Source organism: Dryobates pubescens, chromosome 14, assembly GCF_014839835.1.
Source record: "Dryobates pubescens isolate bDryPub1 chromosome 14, bDryPub1.pri, whole genome shotgun sequence".
Lineage (NCBI taxonomy): Eukaryota > Metazoa > Chordata > Aves > Piciformes > Picidae > Dryobates > Dryobates pubescens.
The window spans coordinates 27,531,256-27,555,212 of NC_071625.1; the positions used below are offsets into that span (position 1 = coordinate 27,531,256).

At 54.8% G+C, this 23,957-nt stretch overlaps 1 protein-coding gene across 1 annotated transcript; it reads right to left on the reverse strand.

Annotated features, from left to right (window-relative positions):
• Window positions 1-5,390: 5,390 nt before the first annotated feature.
• LOC104302432 (RING finger protein 151) lies at window positions 5,391-21,953 on the reverse strand. The gene is made up of 6 exons (XM_054167305.1): window positions 21,747-21,953; window positions 18,600-18,825; window positions 14,890-15,029; window positions 13,480-13,642; window positions 10,247-10,367; window positions 5,391-5,629 (listed from the first exon to the last, which is right to left on the reverse strand). The coding sequence occupies exons 2-6, from the start codon at window positions 18,803-18,805 to the stop codon at window positions 5,393-5,395; spliced, it is 867 nt and encodes a 288-aa protein (XP_054023280.1). The 5' UTR covers window positions 18,806-18,825; window positions 21,747-21,953; the 3' UTR covers window positions 5,391-5,392.
• Window positions 21,954-23,957: the final 2,004 nt, after the last annotated feature.

Here is a 23,957-nt window from a genome sequence, read left to right on the forward strand (position 1 = left end):
GGGGTTTGGACTGGGTGAGCTTTGGAGGTCCCTTCCAGCCCCTGAAATTCTGTGATCCCCACACAGCTCCTACATCTCCACTCTCTCCTGGCTGCAAGTTAAGAGTACCCCAACTGTTTGCATGCTTATAGTGGTCCACTTGAGTCACAGCTCCCCTTGCTGTCAGCACAGCTCCACCTGGGAGGAAGTGGAACTGATTCCAGTGTGGTTTAGGTGAGGGAATGCCAACAGCAGGAACTGAGTGCTGGAGCCTCCAGCATGCCCTCCTAGCAGTGTCTCTCACATGAGCCTAAGCAGACTCTGCTTCCAGGGAAGCAAGCCAAGGCCTTCACTTACACCAAGTCTAGTCCAACAGCTGGATCCTTAGTCTTTATCAAAAGGAGTCTTTATCAAAAGGCTGCTTGAAAGGAGGAGAAAAATTCCCTGCTTCTGCCAGCTGCTGCTGAGAGCTGTGTAATCCATGAGTATGGGAAAGCTAAGAGCAGATAAAACAGGAAGATAAGAGGCTATTTAATTTCAGCCCAGTTAATTGTAAGCCAGGTAACAGGAGGCCCATACTTCAGCACACACCACCCTGGGAGTGGTTCAGCACCAGAGGAAAACTTCCAGTGCAGAACAGTCACCAGCACAGAGGAATGGGATTCACCTCAAAGTACCTGGAGGGGTCAGATGCTGTTAGCTGCTGTGTGCTCATTAAAAACACCTCTGCAAGTGCTTTGCTGCTAAAGGAAGCCTGAGCTGACAGGGTCATACCAGCAGCCAAAGTGTTGCCACAAATCCAGGCTGGGGAAGGAATGGCTCAAGAGCAGTGTGGAGGAGAAGGCCTTGGAGATGTCAGTTGGTGACAAACTGCCCAGGAGCCAGCAATGGTCCCTTGCAGCCCAGCAGGCAGCTGTGTGCTGAGCTGCAGCCAGAGCAGGGAGAGCAGCAGCACAGGGAGGGGATTCTGCCCCTCTGCTCTGCTCAGACCCCACCTGCAGCACTGCCTCCAGTTTTGATGCCCCCAGCACAGGAGGGACCTGGAGCTGATGGAGCAGGTCCAGAGGAGGCTACAAAGATGATCAGAGGGCTGCAGAACCTCCCCTCTGGAGACAGGCTGAGAGAGTTGGGGCTGTTCAGCCTGAGGAGGAGAAGGCTCCATGAACACTTTAGAGCACCTACAGGAAGGGGCTTACAAGAAGGCTGGGAAGGGACTTTTGATAGGGGCTTGTAGTGCCAGGATGAGAGGGAATGGATTGAAGCTTGAGGAGGGCAGATTCAGACTGGAGATTAGGAAGAAATTCTTTCCAGTGAGGGTGGTGAGACACTGGCACAGGTTGCCCAGGGAGGTGATGGATGCTCCTCCCTGGAGGTGTTCAAGGCCAGGTTGGATGAGGCCTTGAGCAGCCTGGGCTGGTGGGAGGTGTCCCTGCCCAGGGCAGGGGGTTGGAACTGGATGATCTTGAAGGTCCCTTCCAACCCAAAGCATTCTATGAATTTGCACACTGAGAAGGTCAAACTCTCCAGAGCTGGGGACTAGAAGCTACCCAGACTGCACAGCAGGAGGTCCCTCCTTAGCACCTAGGACATCTTTGCTCACCCAGTTTCATGTGGGTCACTTAGGGGACAGACAGCAGACCAAGGGCTAAGCAAGTATTAATTAAACCCTATTTCTTATACAGGAGGGAATTTAGTCCTAAGTAAGTGGCTGGAGTTCCTGAAATGAATGCAGAGTTCTCACCATGGAGAAAGCAAAGAGCTAATAACTTGCTTTTGAAAGGCTGGGTGACCATTACTGCCCTCCAGCGTGGGGAAGATGATCCAGCCCAGCTGGGTTCTCAGGAATTGTGAAGTCATTTTCTTCTTTACACATCCAGCAATGCAAATAATGCAACTAAAAACCACCCCACAGAAGCACACAGTTACAGCACACAGAGAAGCACTGACTGAGTCCAAGAGCCCAAGTGCTGGGTCCTACACAGTGGCCACAGCAACCCCATGCAGAGCTACAGGCTGGGGTCAGAGTGGCTGGAGAGCAGCCAGGCAGAGAGGGACCTGGGGGTGCTGGTCGATAGTAGGCTGAACATGAGCCTGCAGTGTGCCCAGGTGGCCAACAAGGCCAACGGCATCCTGGCCTGCATCAGGAACAGTGTGGCCAGCAGGAGCAGCAAAGTCATTGTGCCCTGTGCTCAGCACTGCTGAGGCCACACCTTGAGTCCTGTGTCCAGTTCTGGGCCCCTCAGGTTAGGAAAGATGTTGAGATGCTGGAAGGTGTCCAGAGAAGGGCAACAAAGCTGGGGAGGGGTCTGGAGCACAGCCCTGGGAGGAGAGGCTGAGGGAGCTGGGGTTGCTTAGCCTGGAGAAGAGGAGGCTCAGGGGAGACCTTCTTGCTCTCTCCAAGTCCCTGAAGGGAGGTTGTAGCCAGGTGGGGGTTGGTCTCTGCTCCCAGGCAACAAGCACCAGAACAAGAGGACACAGTCTCAAGCTGCGCCAGGGGAGGTTCAGGCTGGAGGTGAGGAAGAAATTCTTCCCAGCAAGAGAGATTGGCCATTGGAATGTGCTGCCCAGGGAGGTGGTGGAGTCACCATCACTGGAGGTGTTTAAGAAGAGCCTGGATGAGGCACTTGGAGCCATGGTTTAGTTAGTCAGGAGGTGTTGGGTGATAGGTTGGAGTTGATGATCTCTGAGCTCTTCTCCAACCTGGGTGATGCTGTGATTCTGTACCATGCAATCTGGTGCTGCCAAGGAGCTTCCAAACGAGTGTGAGTGCTGCAGTGGAGTACCACAGACACCAACAGCCTCCTGAGAACACAATCAAAGCACTGCTGCCTTCCACCTGCACATTGGAGGATGTGACTGCTTATTGTGGATGAAGCTCTTGCCAAATTACAGCTCCACCTGGGAGGAAATGGAACTGATTCCAGTGTGGTTTAGGTGAGAGAATGCCAACAGCAGGAGTTCAGTGCTGCAGCCTCCAGCATGCCCTCCTAGCAGTGTCTCTCACATGAGCCTAAGCAGACTCTGCTTCCAGGGAAGCAAGCCAAGGCCTTCACTTACACCAAGTCTAGTCCAACAGCTGGATCCTTAGTCTTTATCAAAAGGAGTGACAGGCTGCTTGAAAGGAGGAGAAAAATTCCCTGCTTCTGCCAGCTGCTGCTGAGAGCTGTGTAATCCATGAGTATGGGAAAGCTAAGAGCAGATAAAACAGGAAGATAACAGGCTCTTATTATAGGGTGCTTGGAAGAAGGAAACAAACCCTGCTGTTAAGAGCTGTGGGTTAGTGTTTCAGATGGTTAAATCTGGCTGCTCAAGAGCTGTGCCATGTCATGAGCTGGTGAGACTGCTGCAGTGACCTGAAGACCACCAGTGGCTGTGATTTAAATACAAGGCAAAGTCTGGACACAACTTGCCTTAAGGATGCTTGCTTTCAGAACCCCAAGCTGTTACAGAAGAATCACTTCTGTCACTCTTCCAAGGAGCAAGACCTGAACCTGTGCACAGCTGCTTCAGTGGTCCTGAAGCACTCAGAGAGTTAGAAGGATTTATTAATGCCTGCAATGAAGGCAGCTCTGCCTTTGAGTCTTCCCCCATGTGCTGCCCCTGCTGCAGAAGGTTGCTGCCTCTCTTGGGTTGGGCCAGGAAGCATTGCTCTGGGTGACAAGGCAAGCACAGGAATGGCTCTGCTTTCTCAACTACAAAATCAGCTTGCTCAGATCGCTGCACCTCCAAGTTCAAAACTGATTTAACACATTCAGGCCAAGGCTCTTGCCTGGATACTCCACTGAGGAGCTGCAATGGGCAGAATATGGCTCAGAGATAGCACTGAGACCAAGGGGAACAGGCTGTAGGAGAGGTTCAGCAGAAAGGCTTTCAGCTGCACAGATTTCTCCTGCAGTCCTCAGGGATAGTTCTCTTCATCCAGTATTTGTGGGTCTGTTAAGAAATTCCCAGCTCTGCCACAGCTGCACACTTGAGCACTGATAAAGATGCCTGAAGTCTCTGCCTACTGCAGAGGGATTGGACTAGATGACCTTTGGAGGGCTCTTCCAACCCAACCCATACTATCACTCCATCAAGTCCAAGTGACTGTGCAGACCCCTGTCTAGCTGTGGGTATTGATGATCAAGCAGCCTGCAACCTGCCAAAAGAGAAGGAAGGACACTCCAGGAATTGAGATGTGCTTTAAAGCTACTGAGTGCCAAAAGGGCTGGTCTGGGGCTTAAAGGAGCTGCAGGAACAGGTGTTCCTTCACAGGTAAAAGCTGCTCCTCTGAAGACAGACTGAGAGAGTTGGGGCTGTTCAATCTGGAGAGGAGAAGGCTCCAAGGAGACCTCATTGTGGCCTCCAGTATCTGAAGGGGGTTACTGGGGAGGGACTTTTGAGGGTGTCAGGGAGTGATAGGACTGGGGGGAACGGAACAAAACCAGAAATGGGGAGATTCAGCTTGGATGTGAGGAAGAAGTTGTTCCCCATGAGGGTGGTGAGAGCCTGGCACAGGTTGCCCAGGGAGGTGGTGGAAGCCTCCTGCCTGGAGGTGTTTGCAGCCAGGCTGGATGTGGCTGTGAGCAACCTGCTGTAGTGTGAGGTGTCCCTGGCCATGGCAGGGGGGTTGGAACTGCCTGATCCTTGAGGTCCCTTCCAACCCTGACAATTCTATGATCCTATGATTCACAGCTTGGAATGAAATGTGCATCCCCTCCCACAAGCTCCAAGTTGCCCTCACATCTATCTCAAAAGGGTTTTTTAGGTGACTCTGTTGCCTTGGGCTTTGCTGTTAGTCTCTAAAGTGTGTATCAGCCTAGGAAATTAGAAGAGCTCTGAAGTCAGCCTCACCTGAAGCCGTTCTGGAGCTGTAGCAACACAACTGAAAGTGCTTTCTTTCCACCTTTGAAACAGCCTCTGCACGAACACAATCTATTCATTTCTATTACTGACTTACTAATTCTAGCAGTGACTTCCTAAAATGATTACTTAATTATTATTACTGATGCTCACCGTTTTCTTCCCACTTCAGTTATAAGCATGAACCAACAGACTAAGATGGAGCAGGAGGGAAGCACCCTTGGAGTATCTGCTGTCTTTAAAAGGCTCTAGCTCGACAGGCTGCTGTAAATGATTCCCTGCAGAGCTAACAAACCGAAGCCTCCTGCCCCCTTTTGGTAACAAAACGAGCTGGCAATGTTCTTTGCCAGCTGCTGGTTTCAGTGCCCTGTGCTCCCCAGGAGGACATGCTCCTGTTTGCTTCCATGCCAGGAAAGGAAGGAAGGTGGACATTTAGACTGAAAGGAAAACAAACCCCCACCCCAACCCAGGAAGTACGTCAGAAAGGGAATGATGTGGAGTTGCCCAAGTAGAGAGGCCGGCCAGGCGGCGTCAGAAATGGGCGCAGCGCGCTCCCCGAGCTTACTCCTGCTCAGATGACCGTCACCTCCCGAGGCTTCCGCTTGGCGCTCTCCAGCCGCGGCAGGGGGCGGAAGTGCGCCAGCTTCCTGCTTCCCTCGGGGGCAGCTCCTCGGCAGTCCTGCTGCAGCGCCCGCAGCAGCTCCAGCAGCTCCCGCTTCTCCAGCTCCGCCTGCTCCAGCTCCTGCCGGTGCTGCCTCTCTGCCGCCATCAGAGAGCGGACGTCCGACATCAGCCGCGACATCTGGCTCTGCGGGCACACACCCAGCACGGCGGCGCCCTGAGGCTGGAGAGGCCTTCAGTGTGCCCTGAGCCCAGCCGAGCCCCTGCAGCCCAGCCGACCCCCTGCAGCCCAGCCGACCCCCTGCAGCCCAACCGACCCCCTGCAGCCCAACCGACCCCCTGCAGCCCAGCCGACCCCTGCAGCCCAGCCGACCCCTGCAGCCCAGCCGACCCCTGCAGCCCAGCCGACCCCCTGCAGCCCAGCCGACCCCCTGCAGCCCAACTGACCCCCTGCAGCCCAGCCGACCCCCTGCAGCCCAGCCGACCCCTGCAGCCCAGCCGACCCCTGCAGCCCAGCCGACCCCCTGCAGCCCAGCCGACCCCCTGCAGCCCAACTGACCCCCTGCAGCCCAACCGACCCCCTGCAGCCCAGCCGACCCCCTGCAGCCCAGCCGACCCCTGCAGCCCAGCCGACCCCTGCAGCCCAGCCGACCCCCTGCAGCCCAGCCGACCCCCTGCAGCCCAACTGACCCCCTGCAGCCCAGCCGACCCCCTGCAGCCCAACAGACCCAAAGCACAGCTGCACCCTGAGGCTGGAGAGGCCTTCAGTGTGCCCTGAGCCCAGCCGACCCCCTGCAGCCCAGCCGAGCCCCTGCAGCCCAGCCGAGCCCCTGCAGCCCAAATGACCCCCTGCAGCCCAGCCGAGCCCCTGCAGCCCAAATGACCCCCTGCAGCCCAGCCGAGCCCCTGCAGCCCAAATGACCCCCTGCAGCCCAACCGACCCCCTGCAGCCCAGCTGACCCAAAGCACAGCTGCACCCTGAGGCTGGAGAGGCCTTCAGTGTGCCCTGAGCCCAGCCGAGCCCCTGCAGCCCAGCCGAGCCCCTGCAGCCCAGCTGACCCCCTGCAGCCCAAATGACCCCCTGCAGCCCAGCCGACCCCCTGCAGCCCAGCCGACCCCCTGCAGCCCAACTGACCCCCTGCAGCCCAAATGACCCCCTGCAGCCCAGCCGACCCCCTGCAGCCCAGCTGACCCCCTGCAGCCCAACAGACCCAAAGCACGGCGGCGCCCTGAGGCTGGAGAGGCCTTCAGTGTGCCCTGAGCCCAGCCGAGCCCCTGCAGCCCAGCTGACCCCCTGCAGCCCAGCCGAGCCCCTGCAGCCCAACAGACCCCCTGCAGCCCAGCTGACCCCCTGCAGCCCAGCTGACCCCCTGCAGCCCAACCGACCCCCTGCAGCCCAGCTGACCCCCTGCAGCCCAGCCGAGCCCCTGCAGCCCAACCGACCCCCTGCAGCCCAGCTGACCCCCTGCAGCCCAGCTGACCCCCTGCAGCCCAACCGACCCCCTGCAGCCCAGCCGACCCCCTGCAGCCCAGCCGACCCCCTGCAGCCCAGCCGACCCCCTGCAGCCCAGCTGACCCCCTGCAGCCCAGCCGAGCCCCTGCAGCCCAGCCGAGCCCCTGCAGCCCAGCCGACCCCCTGCAGCCCAACTGACCCCCTGCAGCCCAGCCGACCCCCTGCAGCCCAACTGACCCCCTGCAGCCCAGCCGACCCCCTGCAGCCCAGCTGACCCCCTGCAGCCCAACTGACCCCCTGCAGCCCAGCCGAGCCCCTGCAGCCCAGCCGACCCCCTGCAGCCCAGCCGAACCCCTGCAGCCCAGCTGACCCCCTGCAGCCCAACTGACCCCCTGCAGCCCAGCCGAGCCCCTGCAGCCCAGCTGACCCCCTGCAGCCCAACTGACCCCCTGCAGCCCAGCTGACCCCCTGCAGCCCAACTGACCCCCTGCAGCCCAGCCGACCCCCTGCAGCCCAGCTGACCCCCTGCAGCCCAACTGACCCCCTGCAGCCCAGCTGACCCCCTGCAGCCCAACTGACCCCCTGCAGCCCAGCCGAGCCCCTGCAGCCCAGCTGACCCCCTGCAGCCCAACTGACCCCCTGCAGCCCAGCCGAGCCCCTGCAGCCCAACTGACCCCCTGCAGCCCAGCTGACCCCCTGCAGCCCAACGGACCCCCTGCAGCCCAGCCGAGCCCCTGCAGCCCAACTGACCCCCTGCAGCCCAGCTGACCCCCTGCAGCCCAACTGACCCCCTGCAGCCCAGCCGAACCCCTGCAGCCCAGCTGACCCCCTGCAGCCCAACTGACCCCCTGCAGCCCAGCCGAGCCCCTGCAGCCCAGCTGACCCCCTGCAGCCCAACTGACCCCCTGCAGCCCAGCTGACCCCCTGCAGCCCAACTGACCCCCTGCAGCCCAGCCGAGCCCCTGCAGCCCAGCTGACCCCCTGCAGCCCAACTGACCCCCTGCAGCCCAGCCGAGCCCCTGCAGCCCAACTGACCCCCTGCAGCCCAACTGACCCCCTGCAGCCCAACTGACCCCCTGCAGCCCAGCCGAGCTCCTGCAGCCCAGCTGACCCAAAGCACAGCTGCACCCTGAGGCTGGAGAGGCCTTCAGTGTGCCCTGAGCCCAGCCGACCCCCTGCAGCCCAGCTGACCCCCTGCAGCCCAACAGACCCAAAGCACAGCTGCACCCTGAGGCTGGAGAGGCCTTCAACACCCTGAGCCAAACCAACCCCCTGGAGCCCAACTGACTCCCTGGAGCCCAACAGACCCAAAGCACAGCAGCACCCCTGAGGCTGGAAAGGCCTTCAACACCCTGAGCCCAACAGACCCCCTGGAGCCCAACTGGCCCAAAGCACAGCTTGACTCCCTGAGGCTGGAAAGGCCTTCAATGCCCTGGAGCCCAACTGACACCACTGGGTCCAACAGACCCCTTCAAGCCCAACTGACCCCCTGCAGTCCAACAGACCCCCTGGAGCCCAACTGGCCCAAAGCACAGCTTGACTCCCTGAGGCTGGAAAGGCCTTCAATGCCCTGGAGCCCAACTGACACCACTGAGCCCAACCGACCCCCTCGAGTTACAGAATCACAGAACATGAGAGGTTGGAAGGGACCTTCAGAGATCATGCAGTCCAACCCCCCTGCCAGAGCAGCATCACCCAGGGTAGTCTGCACAGAATGCATCCAGGTGGGCTTGGAAAGTCTCCAGAGAAGGAGGCTCCACAATCCCTCTGGGCAGCCTGCTCCAGGGCTCTGCCACCCTCACACCAAAGAAGTTTCTCCTCAAGCTGAGCTGAAACCTTCTGTGTTTGAGTTTGTATCCATTGTTCCTTGGCTTATTACTGTGCACCCAACCAACATCCTCAAGCCCATCCCAACTGCCATGGCCACTAAACTATATCCTGAAGTGCCGTATCTACAACCTTCTTGAACACCTCCAGGGATGGTGACTACACCACCTCCCTGGGCAGCCTGTTCCAAGCCCTCACCACTCTCTCAGTCACAAAGTTTTAACTCAAGTCCAACCTAAACCTCCCCTGGCACAACTTAAACCCATCTTCTCTTCTTCTATCTCTGGTTACTTGGGACAAGAGACCAACACCAGCCTCACTCCAGCCTCCTTTCAGGTAGTTGTAGAGAGCAATAAGGTTTTCCCTCAGCCTTCTCTATTCCAAAGTAAACAACCCCAGCTCCCTCAGCTGCTCCTCATATGATGCCCTTCAAACCCCTCACCAGCCTTGCTGCTCTTCTCTGGACATGCTCCAGGCCCTCAATGTCTTAATGCAATCCTTTAATGCAAAGGCCAACCCCAGGCACACAGGCTGGGTGCAGAGTGCCCTGAGAGTAGCCCTGAAGACCATTTAAATTATGAAGCACTTTCATAACTTTGGTGTTGAAAGATCCTTGTTGTGTGATGCAATGAGGACTGGCTGACTGAAAAGGTAACAGCCTTGCTTGTAACTTGATGAAGTTTGCAGCCCCACCTTCCAACCCTCTGATCAGAGCTGAAGCACAAATGCCACTGCCTGCAGCAGGGCTCTCTGCCAGCACTGGACTGAGTCCCTGTGGACAGCACTGCAAGAGGAGCTGGATATTCAGTTACAGCTGAGTTGTGATGTATGCCCTGTGTGTAGACACTGAGACCTGGGGCTTTTTAGTCTGGAGAGAAGATTGAGGGGGGATCTAATCAATGTCTATAAATGTCTGAGGGCTGGGGGTCAGGAAGGAAGGCTCTGCTCACTTGTGCCCTGGGACAGGACAAGGAGCAATGGATGGAAACTCCAGCACAGGAGGTTTCACCTCAACATGAGGAGGAACTTCCTCACTGTGAGGGTCACAGAGCCCTGGAGCAGGCTGCCCAGAGAGGTTGTGGAGTCTCCTTCTCTGGAGCCTTTCCAGCCCTGTCTGCATGTGCTCCTGTGTGACCTGTGCTGGATTCTATGGCCCTGCTCTGGCACAGGGGGGATGGACTGGAAGATCTCCTGAGGCCCCTTCCAACCCCTAACATCCTGTGAGCCTGTGACTTCTGGTACATCATGCATGCAGCAAGCAGTGCAGCGCTTCTACAGGGGGTACCCAGCTCCAAGTCAATCTGAAGCAGCCAAACCACTCAAGTACAGCACCCAGCCTGCTTCTCAGCAGAGCTGCTTTGCCTGTCAAAACCAGGTGCTAACAACCTTGCCCACTTCCCAAGCTTCAGGTAATTCTCATCTCTATGAGACTACACCTGCAAAATAAGGGACTCCTGCTGGGAAAAGTCAGAAGCTGGACCTCTGGGAGGGGGGGGGAAAGAAAAACACAATGATGAAATTTACCTTTAGCTCCTCAATTTCATTTTGCAGAATACTCTCTTTTTGGACCATGTGTCTTCTCTGTGAATCTAACCTTGACTCCATCTCATGTTTTGCCTCTTCCACTCTGCAGATCATTTCTGACCTAGAAAGTTTATTTATCCTTGTTAGAACAGGGAGGGGTGGGGGGAAAGGAGATTTTCAAATACCACAAAGCCTTTTTGCAGGCAAACAACCTGACCTGCTTCCCACTGTATTCTACAGCACACCCCTCTACACGTGCCTTCTGAGCTCAGAAAGCAGACAGGAGAATCCTTCCTGTCTTGATGCACTTAACCCAGATTTGAGCCTGAGCTCAGAAAGCAGGCAGGAGAATCCTTCCTGTCTTGATGCACTGACACCAGATTTGAGCCTGAGCTCAGCAACAAGGCAGGAGAATCCTTCCTGTCTTGATGCACTTAACCCAGATTTGAGCCTGAGCTCAGAAAGCAGGCAGGAGAATCCTTCCTGTCTTGATGCACTGACACCAGATTTGAGCCTGAGCTCAGAAAGCAGGCAGGAGAATCCTTCCTGTCTTGATGCACTTAACCCAGATTTGACCCTGAGCTCAGCAACAAGGCAGGAGAATCCTTCCTGTCTTGATGCACTGACACCAGATTTGAGGCTGAGCTCAGAAAGCAGGCAGGAGAATCCTTCCTGTCTTGATGCACTGACACCAGATTTGAGCCTGAGCTCAGAAAGCAGGCAGGAGAATCCTTCCTGTCTTGATGCACTTAACCCAGATTTGAGCCTGAGCTCAGCAACAAGGCAGGAGAATCCTTCCTGTCTTGATGCACCTCAACCAGATTTGAGGCTGAGCTCAGCAACAAGGCAGGAGAATCCTTCCTGTCTTGATGCACTTAACCCAGATTTGACCCTGAGCTCAGCAACAAGGCAGGAGAATCCTTCCTGTCTTGATGCACTGACACCAGATTTGAGGCTGAGCTCAGAAAGCAGGCAGGAGAATCCTTCCTGTCTTGATGCACTGACACCAGATTTGAGCCTGAGCTCAGCAACAAGGCAGGAGAATCCTTCCTGTCTTGATGCACCTAAACCAGATTTGAGCCTGAGCTCAGAAAGCAGGCAGGAGAATCCTTCCTGTCTTGATGCACCTAAACCAGATTTGAGCCTGAGCTCAGCAACAAGGCAGGAGAATCCTTCCTGTCTTGATGCACCTAAACCAGATTTGAGCCTGAGCTCAGAAAGCAGGCAGGAGAATCCTTCCTGTCTTGATGCACCTAAACCAGATTTGAGCCTGAGCTCAGAAAGCAGGCAGGAGAATCCTTCCTGTCTTGATGCACTGACACCAGATTTGAGCCTGAGCTCAGCAACAAGGCAGGAGAATCCTTCTTGTCTTGATGGACTGACACCAGATTTGAGCCTGAGCTCAGAAAGCAGGCAGGAGAATCCTTCCTGTCTTGATGCACTTAACCCAGATTTGAGCCTGAGCTCAGCAACAAGGCAGGAGAATCCTTCCTGTCTTGATGCACCTAAACCAGATTTGAGCCTGAGCTCAGCAACAAGGCAGGAGAATCCTTCCTGTCTTGATGCACTGACACCAGATTTGAGCCTGAGCTCAGCAACAAGGCAGGAGAATCCTTCCTGTCTTGATGCACTGACACCAGATTTGAGCCTGAGCTCAGAAAGCAGGCAGGAGAATCCTTCCTGTCTTGATGCACTTAACCCAGATTTGAGCCTGAGCTCAGAAAGCAGGCAGGAGAATCCTTCCTGTCTTGATGCACCTAAACCAGATTTGAGCCTGAGCTCAGAAAGCAGGCAGGAGAATCCTTCCTGTCTTGATGCACTTAACCCAGATTTGAGCCTGAGCTCAGAAAGCAGGCAGGAGAATCCTTCCTGTCTTGATGCACTTAACCCAGATTTGAGCCTGAGCTCAGAAAGCAGGCAGGAGAATCCTTCCTGTCTTGATGCACCTAAACCAGATTTGAGCCTGAGCTCAGAAAGCAGGCAGGAGAATCCTTCCTGTCTTGATGCACCTAAACCAGATTTGAGCCTGAGTTCAGAAAGCAGGCAGGAGAATCCTTCCTGTCTTGATGCACTGACACCAGATTTGAGCCTGAGCTCAGCAACAAGGCAGGAGAATCCTTCCTGGTTTGGTGGAGCTTGAGGCATTTCAGTCTGTGCCTGTCACAATAATTAGAGGTTTCTCTCCTCTGGATCTGCAGATATGTAAATTACCTACAATTATTATACAATTTGACTTTGGGTTTATAAGATGCCAATGGAAAGAAATGAAATTGCCAGCTTCAGTCCAGTGTTCTTAGTGAGGTATTTTGCCATTGTATCTGGGTCAGCTCACAGCTTTGTTCAGCTGCACACAATGGCACCTGAGGATTTACACTAACTTGGGAAAAAACTCAGCAGAAATAATCTGAAGTGGCAGACTGGATCTTTAATGCTCCCAAGCATGACTGTTCCTCAGACACCTCCATTCAGGTTACTCTTAGTGCTTGGGCCTTACTGCTCTGTGAACATCTGGGCATTACAGGGAAGAGCCTGGCTTGCAAAGCTCATTAGCTTGTTCTTTTGCCTGAAAAGAGGAACTTACTTCTAGAGCACTTCTAGAAAGGCATGCAGCTCAGGGAGCAGTCACAAGAGGTTGTACATCAGCTATCTAAAAGGTAGCACCCAGGGAGTGCTAGACTGAACAGAAATAGCCCTACATGTAACTGCACTAGCCTCTCTTTTTGACTACAGGCAGAGGGCCTTAGAGCTTCACTTTTAAATGTTACCTAAGAAGTGCTTCACAGAGAATAATTGGCCATTGGAATGTGCTGCCCAGGGAGGTGGTGGAGTCACCATCCCTGGAGGTGTTCAAGAGGGGACTGGATGTGGCACTTGGTGCCATGGTCTAGCCATGAGGTCTGTGGTGACAGGCTGGACTCGATGATCTTTGAGGTCTTTTCCAACCTTGGTGATACTGTGAGAGATCCTGAAAATGGAGGATTTCCCCTTCTGAATCCCAGATCAACAGACTTGGGAAAGGCTGCTTGCTTAGAGAGGAAAGGATACATTCCTCATGGAATATCCCTGGGGGGCAGAGGATTAGCAGCCAATGAATCACGCCAGTGAGAATGGGAAGTCTCCTCCGGCCCAGGGGCACGGAGTCATTGCCGTGCACCGGAACCCAGTGTGAGTGCTTCCCGCAGCCGGCTGAGGCCCGGCCCGCCCCACGCAGCCCAGCAACAGAAGGTGTGTACCGGAGCAGCTCCAGCTCGGTCCTCAGCTCTGCCACGCAGTTGTGCTGCGTGTCCTCCGCGCCGAGGACGGTGTAGCCGCAGCCGTTGGGGCACTCGCGGCTCCGGTACTCGCACACCGCCAGGTGCCCCTCCAGGTTGCGCCGCTCGATCTGCACCGTACAGCCTGCAGAGGGAACAGCCGGGGAAGCCAGGCCCCGGCAGCTAGCTGAAGTGTTTGCATTCATGCCCCACAAAGACACTCCAAGCAAGCTGCAGTATCCCGAGTGAAGCAACTCTCAACCTGCAGGAGCAGTGAGACAAGCGATTTCATTACAGCAGACCCCAGAGCGGCCTTCCAGTACCCAAAGGGGCTTCCAACGCCAGGAAGGCTGCAGGGGGACTGTCTGTAAAGGCCTGCAGTGACAGGGTGAGTGGCAATGGTTTCAAAATGAGAAGAGAGCAGATTGAGATTGGATGTTAGGAACAAGTTCTGCACCATGAAGGTGCTGGGACAGGTTGCCCAGGGAGGTGCTCGAGGCCCCATCTCCAGAGATAGTCAAGGCGAGGCTCAACAGGGCTCTGAACAACCTGATCTAGCTGAGGATGTCCCTGCTGACTGCAGGGGGGGTTGGACTGGATGAGTCTTGGAAGTCCCTTCCAACCCAAGCCTTCTCTGATTTTCTGCCTCTACTTAACAAACATGTATCTCAGTTTGCCCCAGACATGCTGAGAGCAGCACTGCCTTGTTTTCTACCACCTGGGGGTGAAAGAACTGCTGTGCAGGACTCAGTGCTGCCTCCTGTGTTCTGGGAGACATTCCTCAAGCAGTAGGTGACCTCCAGCCATGCTAGCAGTGCATCTGCTCCCCAGTGACCAGAGGATGGTAAGGAACACAGGCTTTGCTTCAGGCTTCTGGGTCTGCCAGCTGGAAAACATCTACCCAAACCTTGCCCATAGGTGAGCTCCATGCTCGACAGGGCTCTGAGCAACCTGATCTAGTAAAGGATGTCCCAGGCTGACTGCAGGGGGGTTGTACTGGATGGCCTTTGGAGGTCCCTTCCAACCCAACCCATTCTCTGATTCCCCATGCAGCAGGCTGTATAAATAAACTGGGCCTCATAAGCATTCTGGAGGTGCCGCTGCATGGAGTGAAACATCAGAACGAGCAGTTAAAACTGAAAGGCAAACTCCTAAGTTGACAGGAAAGAAAACAAACACACTGCTGTGTTTTCATACATTTGAAACCCAGCATGTGAATTGAATTTGGCTGGCTCTTGGGTAGGAAGCTGCCATCAATCAGCAGCCCATTTTGTTTCAAACCCAGCGCTGCAGACAGGGATTTGTGTTAGGCAACAACAGCCATGGATTGCCACCCTGGCAAACAGGAGCTTGCTGAACATCAAGGATTCAAATTCTTGGCATGCTACTCACCAGCATTGGAGCAAGGTATCTGGCTGTACTCACACTCCCTTTCATGCCTGTCTATAGACTCCAGAGAGCAAACCATTTCACAGCCATACTCTCTGTTCTTGCAATGCAGCTGCAGGCGGTTCAAGTCGTTTTTCATGTACCTGCAAAAACCCAATGCATTCACAGTGTCACAGTATCACCAAGGCTGGAAGAGACCTCAGAGATCATCAAGTCCAACCTGTCACCCAACACCTCATGACTAGACCATGGCACCAAGTGCCACATCCAATCCCCTCTTGAACACCTCCAGGGATGGGGACTCCACCACCTCCCTGGGCAGCACATTCCAATGGCCAACGACTCGCTCGGTGAAGAACTTTCTCCTCACCTCCAGCCTAAACCTCCCCTGGCACAGCTTGAGACTGTGTCTTCTTGTTCTGGTGCTGGTTGCCTGGGAGAAGAGACCAACCCCCACCTGGCTACAACCTCCCTTCAGGGAGTTGTAGACAGCAAGAAGGTCTCCCCTGAGCCTCCCCCAGGCTAAACAACCCCAGCTCCCTCAGCCTCTCCTCACAGGGCTGTGCTCCAGACCCCTCCCCAGCTTTGTTGCCCTTCTCTGGACACCTTCCAGCATTTCAACATCTTTCCTAAACTAAGGAGCCCAGAACTGGACACAGGACTCAAGCTGTGGCCTACCCAATGCAGAGTACAGGGCACAATGACTTCCCTGCTCCTGCTGGCCACACTATTCCTAATGCAGGCCAGGATGCCATTGGCCTTCTTGGCCACCTGGGCACACTGCTGGCTCATGTTTAGGCAGCTGTCAATCAGCACCCCCAGGTCCCTCTCTGTTTGGGAGCTCTCAGCCACTCTGACCCCAGCCTGTAGCTCTGCATGGGGTTGTTGTGGCCAAAGTGCAGCACCTGCCACTTGGATTTGTTGAAAGCCATCCTGTTGGACTCTGCCCATCTGTCCAGTCAGTCGAGGTCCCTCTGCAGAGCCCTTTGGCCCTCTAACTGATCAACATTTGCCCTCTAACAGATCCACACCATTCATTCATCCATGTTGAAATCTGGGAACCTCACTGAAGAATTGCTACTTTCAACTTTTCACACAATGTTAGGCCTTGGAAGGAACCTTGAAAGCTCATCCAGCCCAACCCACCTGCCGGAGCAGGCTCACCCAGGGCAGGTCACACAGGAACACATCCAGGAAGGTTTTGAATGTCTCCAGAGGAGACTCCACAACCTCTCTGGGCAGCTTGCTCCAGGGATCTGGAACCCTCACAGGGAAAAAATATTCCCTTCTCTTCCTATAGAAGCTCCTCTGCTCCAGCTTGCCCCCAGTGCCCCTTGTGCTGCCATTGTCCTATCCCTGAGCAGAGCCTGGCTCTGTCCTCTTGACACTGCTCTGCACATCTTTATCAACATGAATGAGGTCACCCCTCAGGGTCCTCTGCTCCAAGCTCCAAGCCCCAACTCCCTCAGCCTGTCCTCAGCAGGTAGATGTTCCACTGCCTGCAGCAGCTTTGTGGGAAAAGAAAGCAAAATTCTGACCTCTGTTAAGAAAAATGGTGAATAACCAGTTTATGTTATGAAAATAATAACATCAGGCTGGGGTCAGAGTGGCTGAGAGCAGCCAGGCAGAGAGGGACCTGGGGGTACTGGGTGACAGCAGCTGAACATGAGCCTGCAGTGTGCCCAGCTGGCCAAGAAGGCCAAGGGCATCCTGGCCTGCATCAGGAACAGTGTGGCCAGCAGGAGCAGGGAAGTCATTGTGCCCTGTGCTCAGCACTGGTTAGGCCACACCTTGAGTCCTGTGTCCAGTTCTGGGCTCCTCAGTTTAGGAAAGATGTTGAGATGCTGGAAGGTGTCCAGAGAAGGGCAACAAAGCTGGGGAGGGGTCTGGAGCACAGCCCTGTGAGGAGAGGCTGAGGGAGCTGGGGTTGCTTAGCCTGGAGAAGAGAAGGCTCAGGGGAGACCTCATTGCTCTCTCCAACTCTCTGAAGGGAGGTTGTAGCCAGGAGGGGGTTGGTCTCTTCTCCCAGGCACCCAGCCCCAGAACAAGAGGACATAGTCTCAAGCTGTGCCAGGGGAGGTTTAGGCTGGAGGTGAGGAGAAAGTTCTTCCCAGCAAGAGAGATTGGCCATTGGGATGTGCTGCCCAGGGAGGTGGTGGAGTCACCATCCCTGGAGGTGTTTAAGAAGAGCCTGGATGAGGCACTTGGTGCCATGGTTTAGTTGTCAGGAGGTGTTGGGTGATAGGTTGGACTTGAGGATCTTGGAGGTCTTTTCCAACGTGGTTAATTCTATTCTATTATTATAAATCATTAAGAAAGCAAATTCTAACCTCTGTTAGGGAAACCTGTGAATAACCAGTTTATGATATTACAACAATAACATCATTTATTATTAGGAAAGCAAAATCCTAACCTCTGTTAGGAAAAATTCTGAATAATCACTTTATTATAGCAAAATAATAACATAATGTGATTATTATCATCATCATCATCAACCACCACCACCCTTTAACTGTGGTTATTGAAACAGTAAGAACCAAGCTGTGAACAACTGTGTGGCAACTGCCCATATCTGAAAATAACAGGCTTAAACAGAAGCAGTATTAATGGCAAATTCAGTCTCCCAAATGACCTGCTCCAAAGAAACCTTCATTCTGGAGTGCATTTTTAACCACTGACACACAGTAGGGGCTACACTCATTCATCACTTGACTTCTGTGATTCTCAACATGCCAAGCCAAACTGACTACAGCTGAGCACAGACAAAACAGTCCAGATGTTAAACTCTAAGAAGCTTCTGGCTGCTCTACACTTCAACTTTCCAGACTGTTAAATCCCATTAGTGACAAAAATACTGCAGAGCTGGGCCCAGGACACCCTCATGAGGTTCAACAAGACCAAGGGCAAGGTCCTGCAGCTGGGTCAGGGCAGTCCCAAGCACTGATATAGGCTGGGCAGGGACTGGCTGGAGAGCAGCCCTGAAGGAAAGGCCTTGGGGATTCTGGGGGAGGAGAAGCTCAACAGGAGCCAGCAGTCAGCACTTGCAGCCCAGAGAGCCAAGCAGAGCCTGGGCTGCAGCAAGAGAAGTGTGGCCAGCAGGGCCAGGGAGGGGATTCTCCCCCTCTGCTCCACTCTCCTGAGACCACAGCTGGAGCTCTGGGTCCAGGTCTGGAGCCCCTAGGACAGGAAGGATCTGGAGGTGCTGGAAGGTGTCCAGAGAAGGGCCACGAGGATGAGCAGAGGGCTGGAGCTGCTCTGCTATGGAGACAGCCTGAGAGAGTTGGGGTTGTTCAGTCTGGAGAAGGGAAGGCTCTGAGGGGACCTAATTGTGGCCTTCCAGTATCTGAAGGGGGCTCCCAGAAAGCTGGAGAGGGACTTTTGAGGGTGTCAGGGAGGGATAGGACTGGGGGGAATGGAACAAAACTAGAAATGGGGAGATTGAGCTTGGATGTTAGGAAGAAGTTGTTCCCCAGGAGGGTGGTGAGAGCCTGGCACAGGTTGCCCAGGGAGGTGGTGGAAGCCTCCTGCCTGGAGGTGTTTGCAGCCAGGCTGGATGTGGCTGTGAGCAACCTGCTGTAGTGTGAGGTGTCCCTGCCCATGGCAGGGGGGCTGGAACTGGCTGATCCCTGCGGTCCTTTCCAACCCTGACAGTTCTGTGATCCCATGGATTCTCCATTCCTGTAACCTCCACATACAGCAAGGTCGCTGTGTACCTGTAGAGCGGTCGCAGCAGAGACACATCAATCATCTGCCTGTCTTCAGGGCAGTTACTGTGATGAACAAGCCAGCCATGGATGCAAGCAGTACAGAAGGCATGCTCACAAGGAGCCTGCAGGGGGTCTTCCAAGACATCACGGCAGATGGAACACAGCAGCCCTTCGTTAACGTAGCCAACGAAGCGGTCGATGTCATAACCCATGCTCCCCACACACCTTCAGCCTGTGGGAACAACAGAGAAACAAGGCAATGGGTCTCTATGGCTAGAGCCACAAAAAGGCCTGGAAGCAATTCTAGAGCTATGGAGAACTTCATGGGAGTGAAGAACTTGAGAGGGGAGGCTGCAAGCCCTTCTGTACCTTGGGGAGCTTCAGGTTTAATTGAGAACGGGAGGATGTCAGGATCCTCATTTTGTATCAGGATTCTCTGAGCTGTGAAAGCAGACTTTGGAAGACAGTTGAGCCATACAGCAGGGTTCTCCTCTCCCTGTACTCACCTCTGGTGAGACCACACCTGGAATACTGTGTCCAGTTTTGGGCTCCCCAGTTCAAGAGAGACAGAGACCTGCTGGAGAGAGTCTAAGGGAGAGCCAGGAGGATGATTGCAGGACTTGAATCTCTCTCCTATGAAGAGGGACTGAGAGCCCTGGGGCTGGAGAAGAAAAGGCTGAGAGGGGAGCTGATCAATGTCTATCAATACCTGAGGGGTGGGTGCCAGGATGAAGGTGATGGTCTCTTTTTGGTGGTGCTCAGTGATAGGACAAGGAACAACAGGTACAAGCTGGAGCACAGGAGGTTCCACTTCAACATCCAGGGACACTTCTTTATGGTGAGGGTGCTGGAGCCCTGGAACAGGCTGCCCAGAGAGGCTCTGGAGTCTCCTCTGGAGGCTTTTCTAAACCCACTTGGATGTGCTCCTGTGTAACCTCCTCTGGCAGGAGAGTTGGACTGGATGATCTCTGAAGGTCCCTTCCAACCTTACCATTCTGTGGTTCTGAGCTCTGGTTACTGAACAGTTCACAGTATCACCAAGGTTGGAAGAGACCTCAAAGATCATCAAGTCCAACCTGTCACCACAGACCTCATGACTAGACCATGGCTCCAAGTGCCACATCCAATCCCCTCTTGAGCACCTCCAGGGATGGGGACTCCACCACCTCCCTGGGCAGCACATCCCAATGACAAACGACTCTCTCAGTTCCAGCACCCACTGTGAAACACAACAGTTTCTCTTTACTTGAGTTCTACCCAAAGCAGAAACATGGTAGAAATGTACATGGAAGTATTTGTTGTCCATTTTCATGCCTTTTATGCCATGCCTTAGAAACCTTCAAACAGTGCCCTGGCAGGCCACAGCTGGGGCACTCTGAGCTAGCAGATTTTGCCTACCTGAATGGCACACCACTTGGTATGGAAAAAAACAGAGAGAGGATAAAAAGAGGCTAAGATTCCCTTCTCACTGCAGACTTCCCTTGCAGAGGGAACAGCATGAAATCTCCATATGCCTAGAGAAACACTTGGTATTTGGGAAGATAAAGAAGCTGAAACTGCAGCTAACCCTGAGATCATGGGGAGCTACTCTCTTCCACATAGCCTAGCTGATAAAACTGAGTAGCCCTTAAATGGATTTGCAAGCTTTGTGAAAAGCAATTAACAGGCAGCCTGCCTTCACCCAAATCCTGTCCTGGAAAGCTCAGTGGAATTTGGTTAAGACTCACTTAGAAGAATGTTTTAGGCTTCACATTCCCCCTTCAACATACAAACCTAGTTCTGGAACCCCACTGAGACTTGTGGAAGGAGTTTTCACTAGTGATGAGGTTTTCCAAAAGAAACAGAAACTGAAGAAAACCTCTCTTTGGAGACTTTACTACAGATGTATGTGGCTTGTTCCAATACTTCAGAAAACAGTTTTCTGGTCAGTAAAAAAAAAAAGTAATACTTCCTTCCCTCAGTCTCTTTTCACTGTTTTATTATGCCTGGGAGAAACATTAGAAAGAAAAAGGCTCAGCAGTGTTTCCTAAGTTACCAAGTCCTATGTCTAAGCAGCCAGCAGCTGAATGGATGCTGTCCAAACTGCCCACGAGAACAAAGTTTTCCAAAGCAAGCCACTTGAAACAGCTAGAATTCAACATGAGTGGTCTGGGGGGCAGAAATCATCAGACACTAGATCACAAAACTGAATCCTCTGCTGCCATTTGATTTTCTCAGCACCACAGAATGCCAGGGGTTGGATCCCCCCTGCAGGATCCTCCAGGGCAGGTCACACAGGAACACGACATTCAGACAGGTTTTGAAAGTCTCTGGAGAAGGAGACTCCACAACCTCTCTGGGCAGCCTGTTCCAGGGCTCTGTGACCCTCACAGTGAAGAAGTTCCTCCTCATGTTGAGGTGGAGCCTCCTGTGCTGCGGCTTGTACCTGTTGTTCCTTGTCCTACCACTGGGCACAACCGAAAAGAGACCCACACCATGCTGACACCCACCCCGCAGGTATTCACAGACATCGACAAGATTCTCCTCTCGGCCTTCTCTCCAGACTAAACAGCCCCAGGGCTCTCAGACTCGAAGCTTTTTGAAGCCTTACCGTTTTGTTTGTAGGACTGACGACAAGAGAATTCAGTGTTCCTGGAAAGTAGCAACTGAAACCTGCTGCAACCATATCCCTTAAAAGGATTAGTGTTTTTTCTTACTGGACCTTCTGGAAACAGCAGTTATGAGATCAGAATTAATTTAAAAGCTGTGCCTCTGCCAGGAACTACCAAAGAAACCAGAACCACTTGGAAATGTCTTATTTTAAGCCAAGGCTGCCATTTGCCGTCCTGCTGCACCACAAGCCCTGCTCGGAAGGCGGTGGCACAGGATGTGCACCTCGCAGACCGCCTCCGAGGCTCGGGCGGGCTGGAATCTGCTGCACGGAAGGAAGACGAAGGGCTGAGGAGCTCTCCTCGGAGGCTCTGCAGGGGAGGAACTTTGCACAGCTTCGAGGAAGGCCTCTGGACCACGCCTGGGTAGAGTTTTTTTAAGGCATGGCCAACGATCTCTCGGTCATGGAAAGGGAAAGAAAAAAACAAAGGAAAAGCGGGCTGGGAGCAGCTGGACCGCGGAGCGACCGCACCTAAGCAGACGCACAAGGCCGCCGACCGTTACCTGCTCGAGCGGATGGCGAAGCCGCCAGCAGCCCGGCACGGGGGCTGAAGGTGCAAGCGCCAGGCCTGCCGACACCGGACGACCCTTGCCAAACGCCAAAGTCCCCGCGCAAGGCTTCCCGCAGCAGGGCCCCGCTCCGCGCTGCCACCCGCCCCGGCCGGCGGGCAACCCCCACAGCGGCCGCAGGCCCCGCTCGCCCCGCCCGCCGCCGCCCGCTGTCGCAAAACCGAGGCGACTTTCGCGGCCGCTCTCGCTTGACGGCCGCGCGGCACGCCGCAGGGGGCGCTGCGCCTCCGCCATGTCGTGTGTGGCCGCTCCCGCCGCTGAGCGCCGCCCCGCGTTTCCCCAGCGGATAGGAGCGGGCGTGCGCCGCGCGAGCAACCTCAGCGCGGTCCCGACGTCTGCGCGCTGGGCGGCAAGCGCGGCCCGAGGAGGGCGGCGCATGCGCGGCGCGTCCGGCGGGCTGACGGGAACCGGCGGCGGGACAATTGAGTGTCGAGGCGACGGCGGGGCCGGCGGCCCAGGTACGGCCAGGGAGCGGGCGGCGCTGGTGGCGCGTCGCCGTGGGGAAGGGCCGCTGGCCTCTCTTCGCGGCGCGGCGGAACCGGCTGGGTCCTCCCAGCTCCTGTATGTGGGCTGAGGGAGACACCCCCTGCACCCCATCTCTCCGCTGCCCTTGCCGGGCGGCTAAGGCCAGGTGCGCCAGGGAGCAGCGATGTGACTGGCGCCGCTTTATGGACCTGCGTCTCGTCTGTGTGGTTGCCTCCACATCTGCGCCGGGAAGGTCTCTTCCAGTGCTGAAGAGAGCAGCCCGCGTTTGTGCCGGGGGTAACGCAGCAGCCTGTGACGGCCTCCCGCACAGGGCCTTCAGTTGAAGGTGTAACGTTTTGGAATGCTTTCTGGGTACCTACTGAATCTCAAGGTGCCTTTAAGGAGACAAATGCTGCTGAATGCAATGCTTGCAAACCCAAGTGCTCCCTCTGCTGAGGCGTTTCAGGCCGTGGTGTCATGGGGCACTGCATTTGCCCAAGCCAGGCTGCTGATGCCAGGCAGGAGCTGTGCTTTGCTCGCTTCCTCCAGCTGCTGCTTCCCTCAGCCGCACCTGGTGGCAGGGCTACACGTCTAGGGGGGCTGTGAATGGCGCCTCCTGCACAGCAGAGGCCTCATTTGCTTGTTAGGTCATTTGGTTGTCGTCTGGAGCTGTTCCTTCCCCTTGCTACCCCTGCTGAGATCCCATCCACAGCATCTAGCATTGGCCATAGTGAGACTGAGCCACCCTCAGCCATGTGTGCAGCTGCTAACAAGCTGAGTGGTGCAGCTGGTCAGTCTGAAGGATGGAATGGATGCCATCCAGAGGGACCTGGACAGGCTGGAGAGGTGGGATGAGGAGAATCTCATGAGGTTCAATAAGGCAAACTGCAAGGTCCTGCAACTAGGTTGGGGCAAGCCTCTATCCCCTTTCCCATTCTATCCCCTTTCCCATTCTATCCCCTTTCCCATTCTATCCCCTTTCCCATTCTATCCCCTTTCCCATTCTATCCCCTTTCCCATTCTATCCCCTTTCCCATTCTATCCCCTTTCCCATTCTATCCCCTTTCCCATTCTATCCCCTTTCCCATTCTATCCCCTTTCCCATTCTATCCCCTTTCCCATTCTATCCCCTTTCCCATTCTATCCCCTTTCCCATTCTATCCCCTTTCCCATTCTATTCATACAGGCTTGGGGCTGATGAAACCATGAAGAGCCCTGCAGGATAGTACTTAAGGGTTCTGATGGATGAGAAGCTGCACATGAGCCAGCAATGGGCACTTGCAGCCCAGAAGGCCAATGGCATCAAAGACAGTGTAGTCAGGAGAGGTGATTCTGCTGCTCTGTTCTGGTGAGTCCTCACCTGCAGTGCTGTGTCCAGATTTGGGCACCCAAAATAAGAGAGACATGGACCTGCTGGAGTGGGTCCAAACCAGGACCACAAAAATAATCAGAGGGCTGGAGAACCTCTGCTATAGAGACAGGCTGAAAGAACTGGAACTGTTCAGCCTGGAGAGGAGAAGGCTCTGGGGAGACCTTAGAGCTGCATTTCAGTATCTGGAGGGGACCTACAGGCAGGCTGGGGAGGGACTGTTCAGAAGGGCCTGTGGGGATAGGATGAGAGGCAATGGTTTGAAACTGGAGCAGGGCAGAGTTAGATTGGGCATCAGGAGGAAGTTCTGC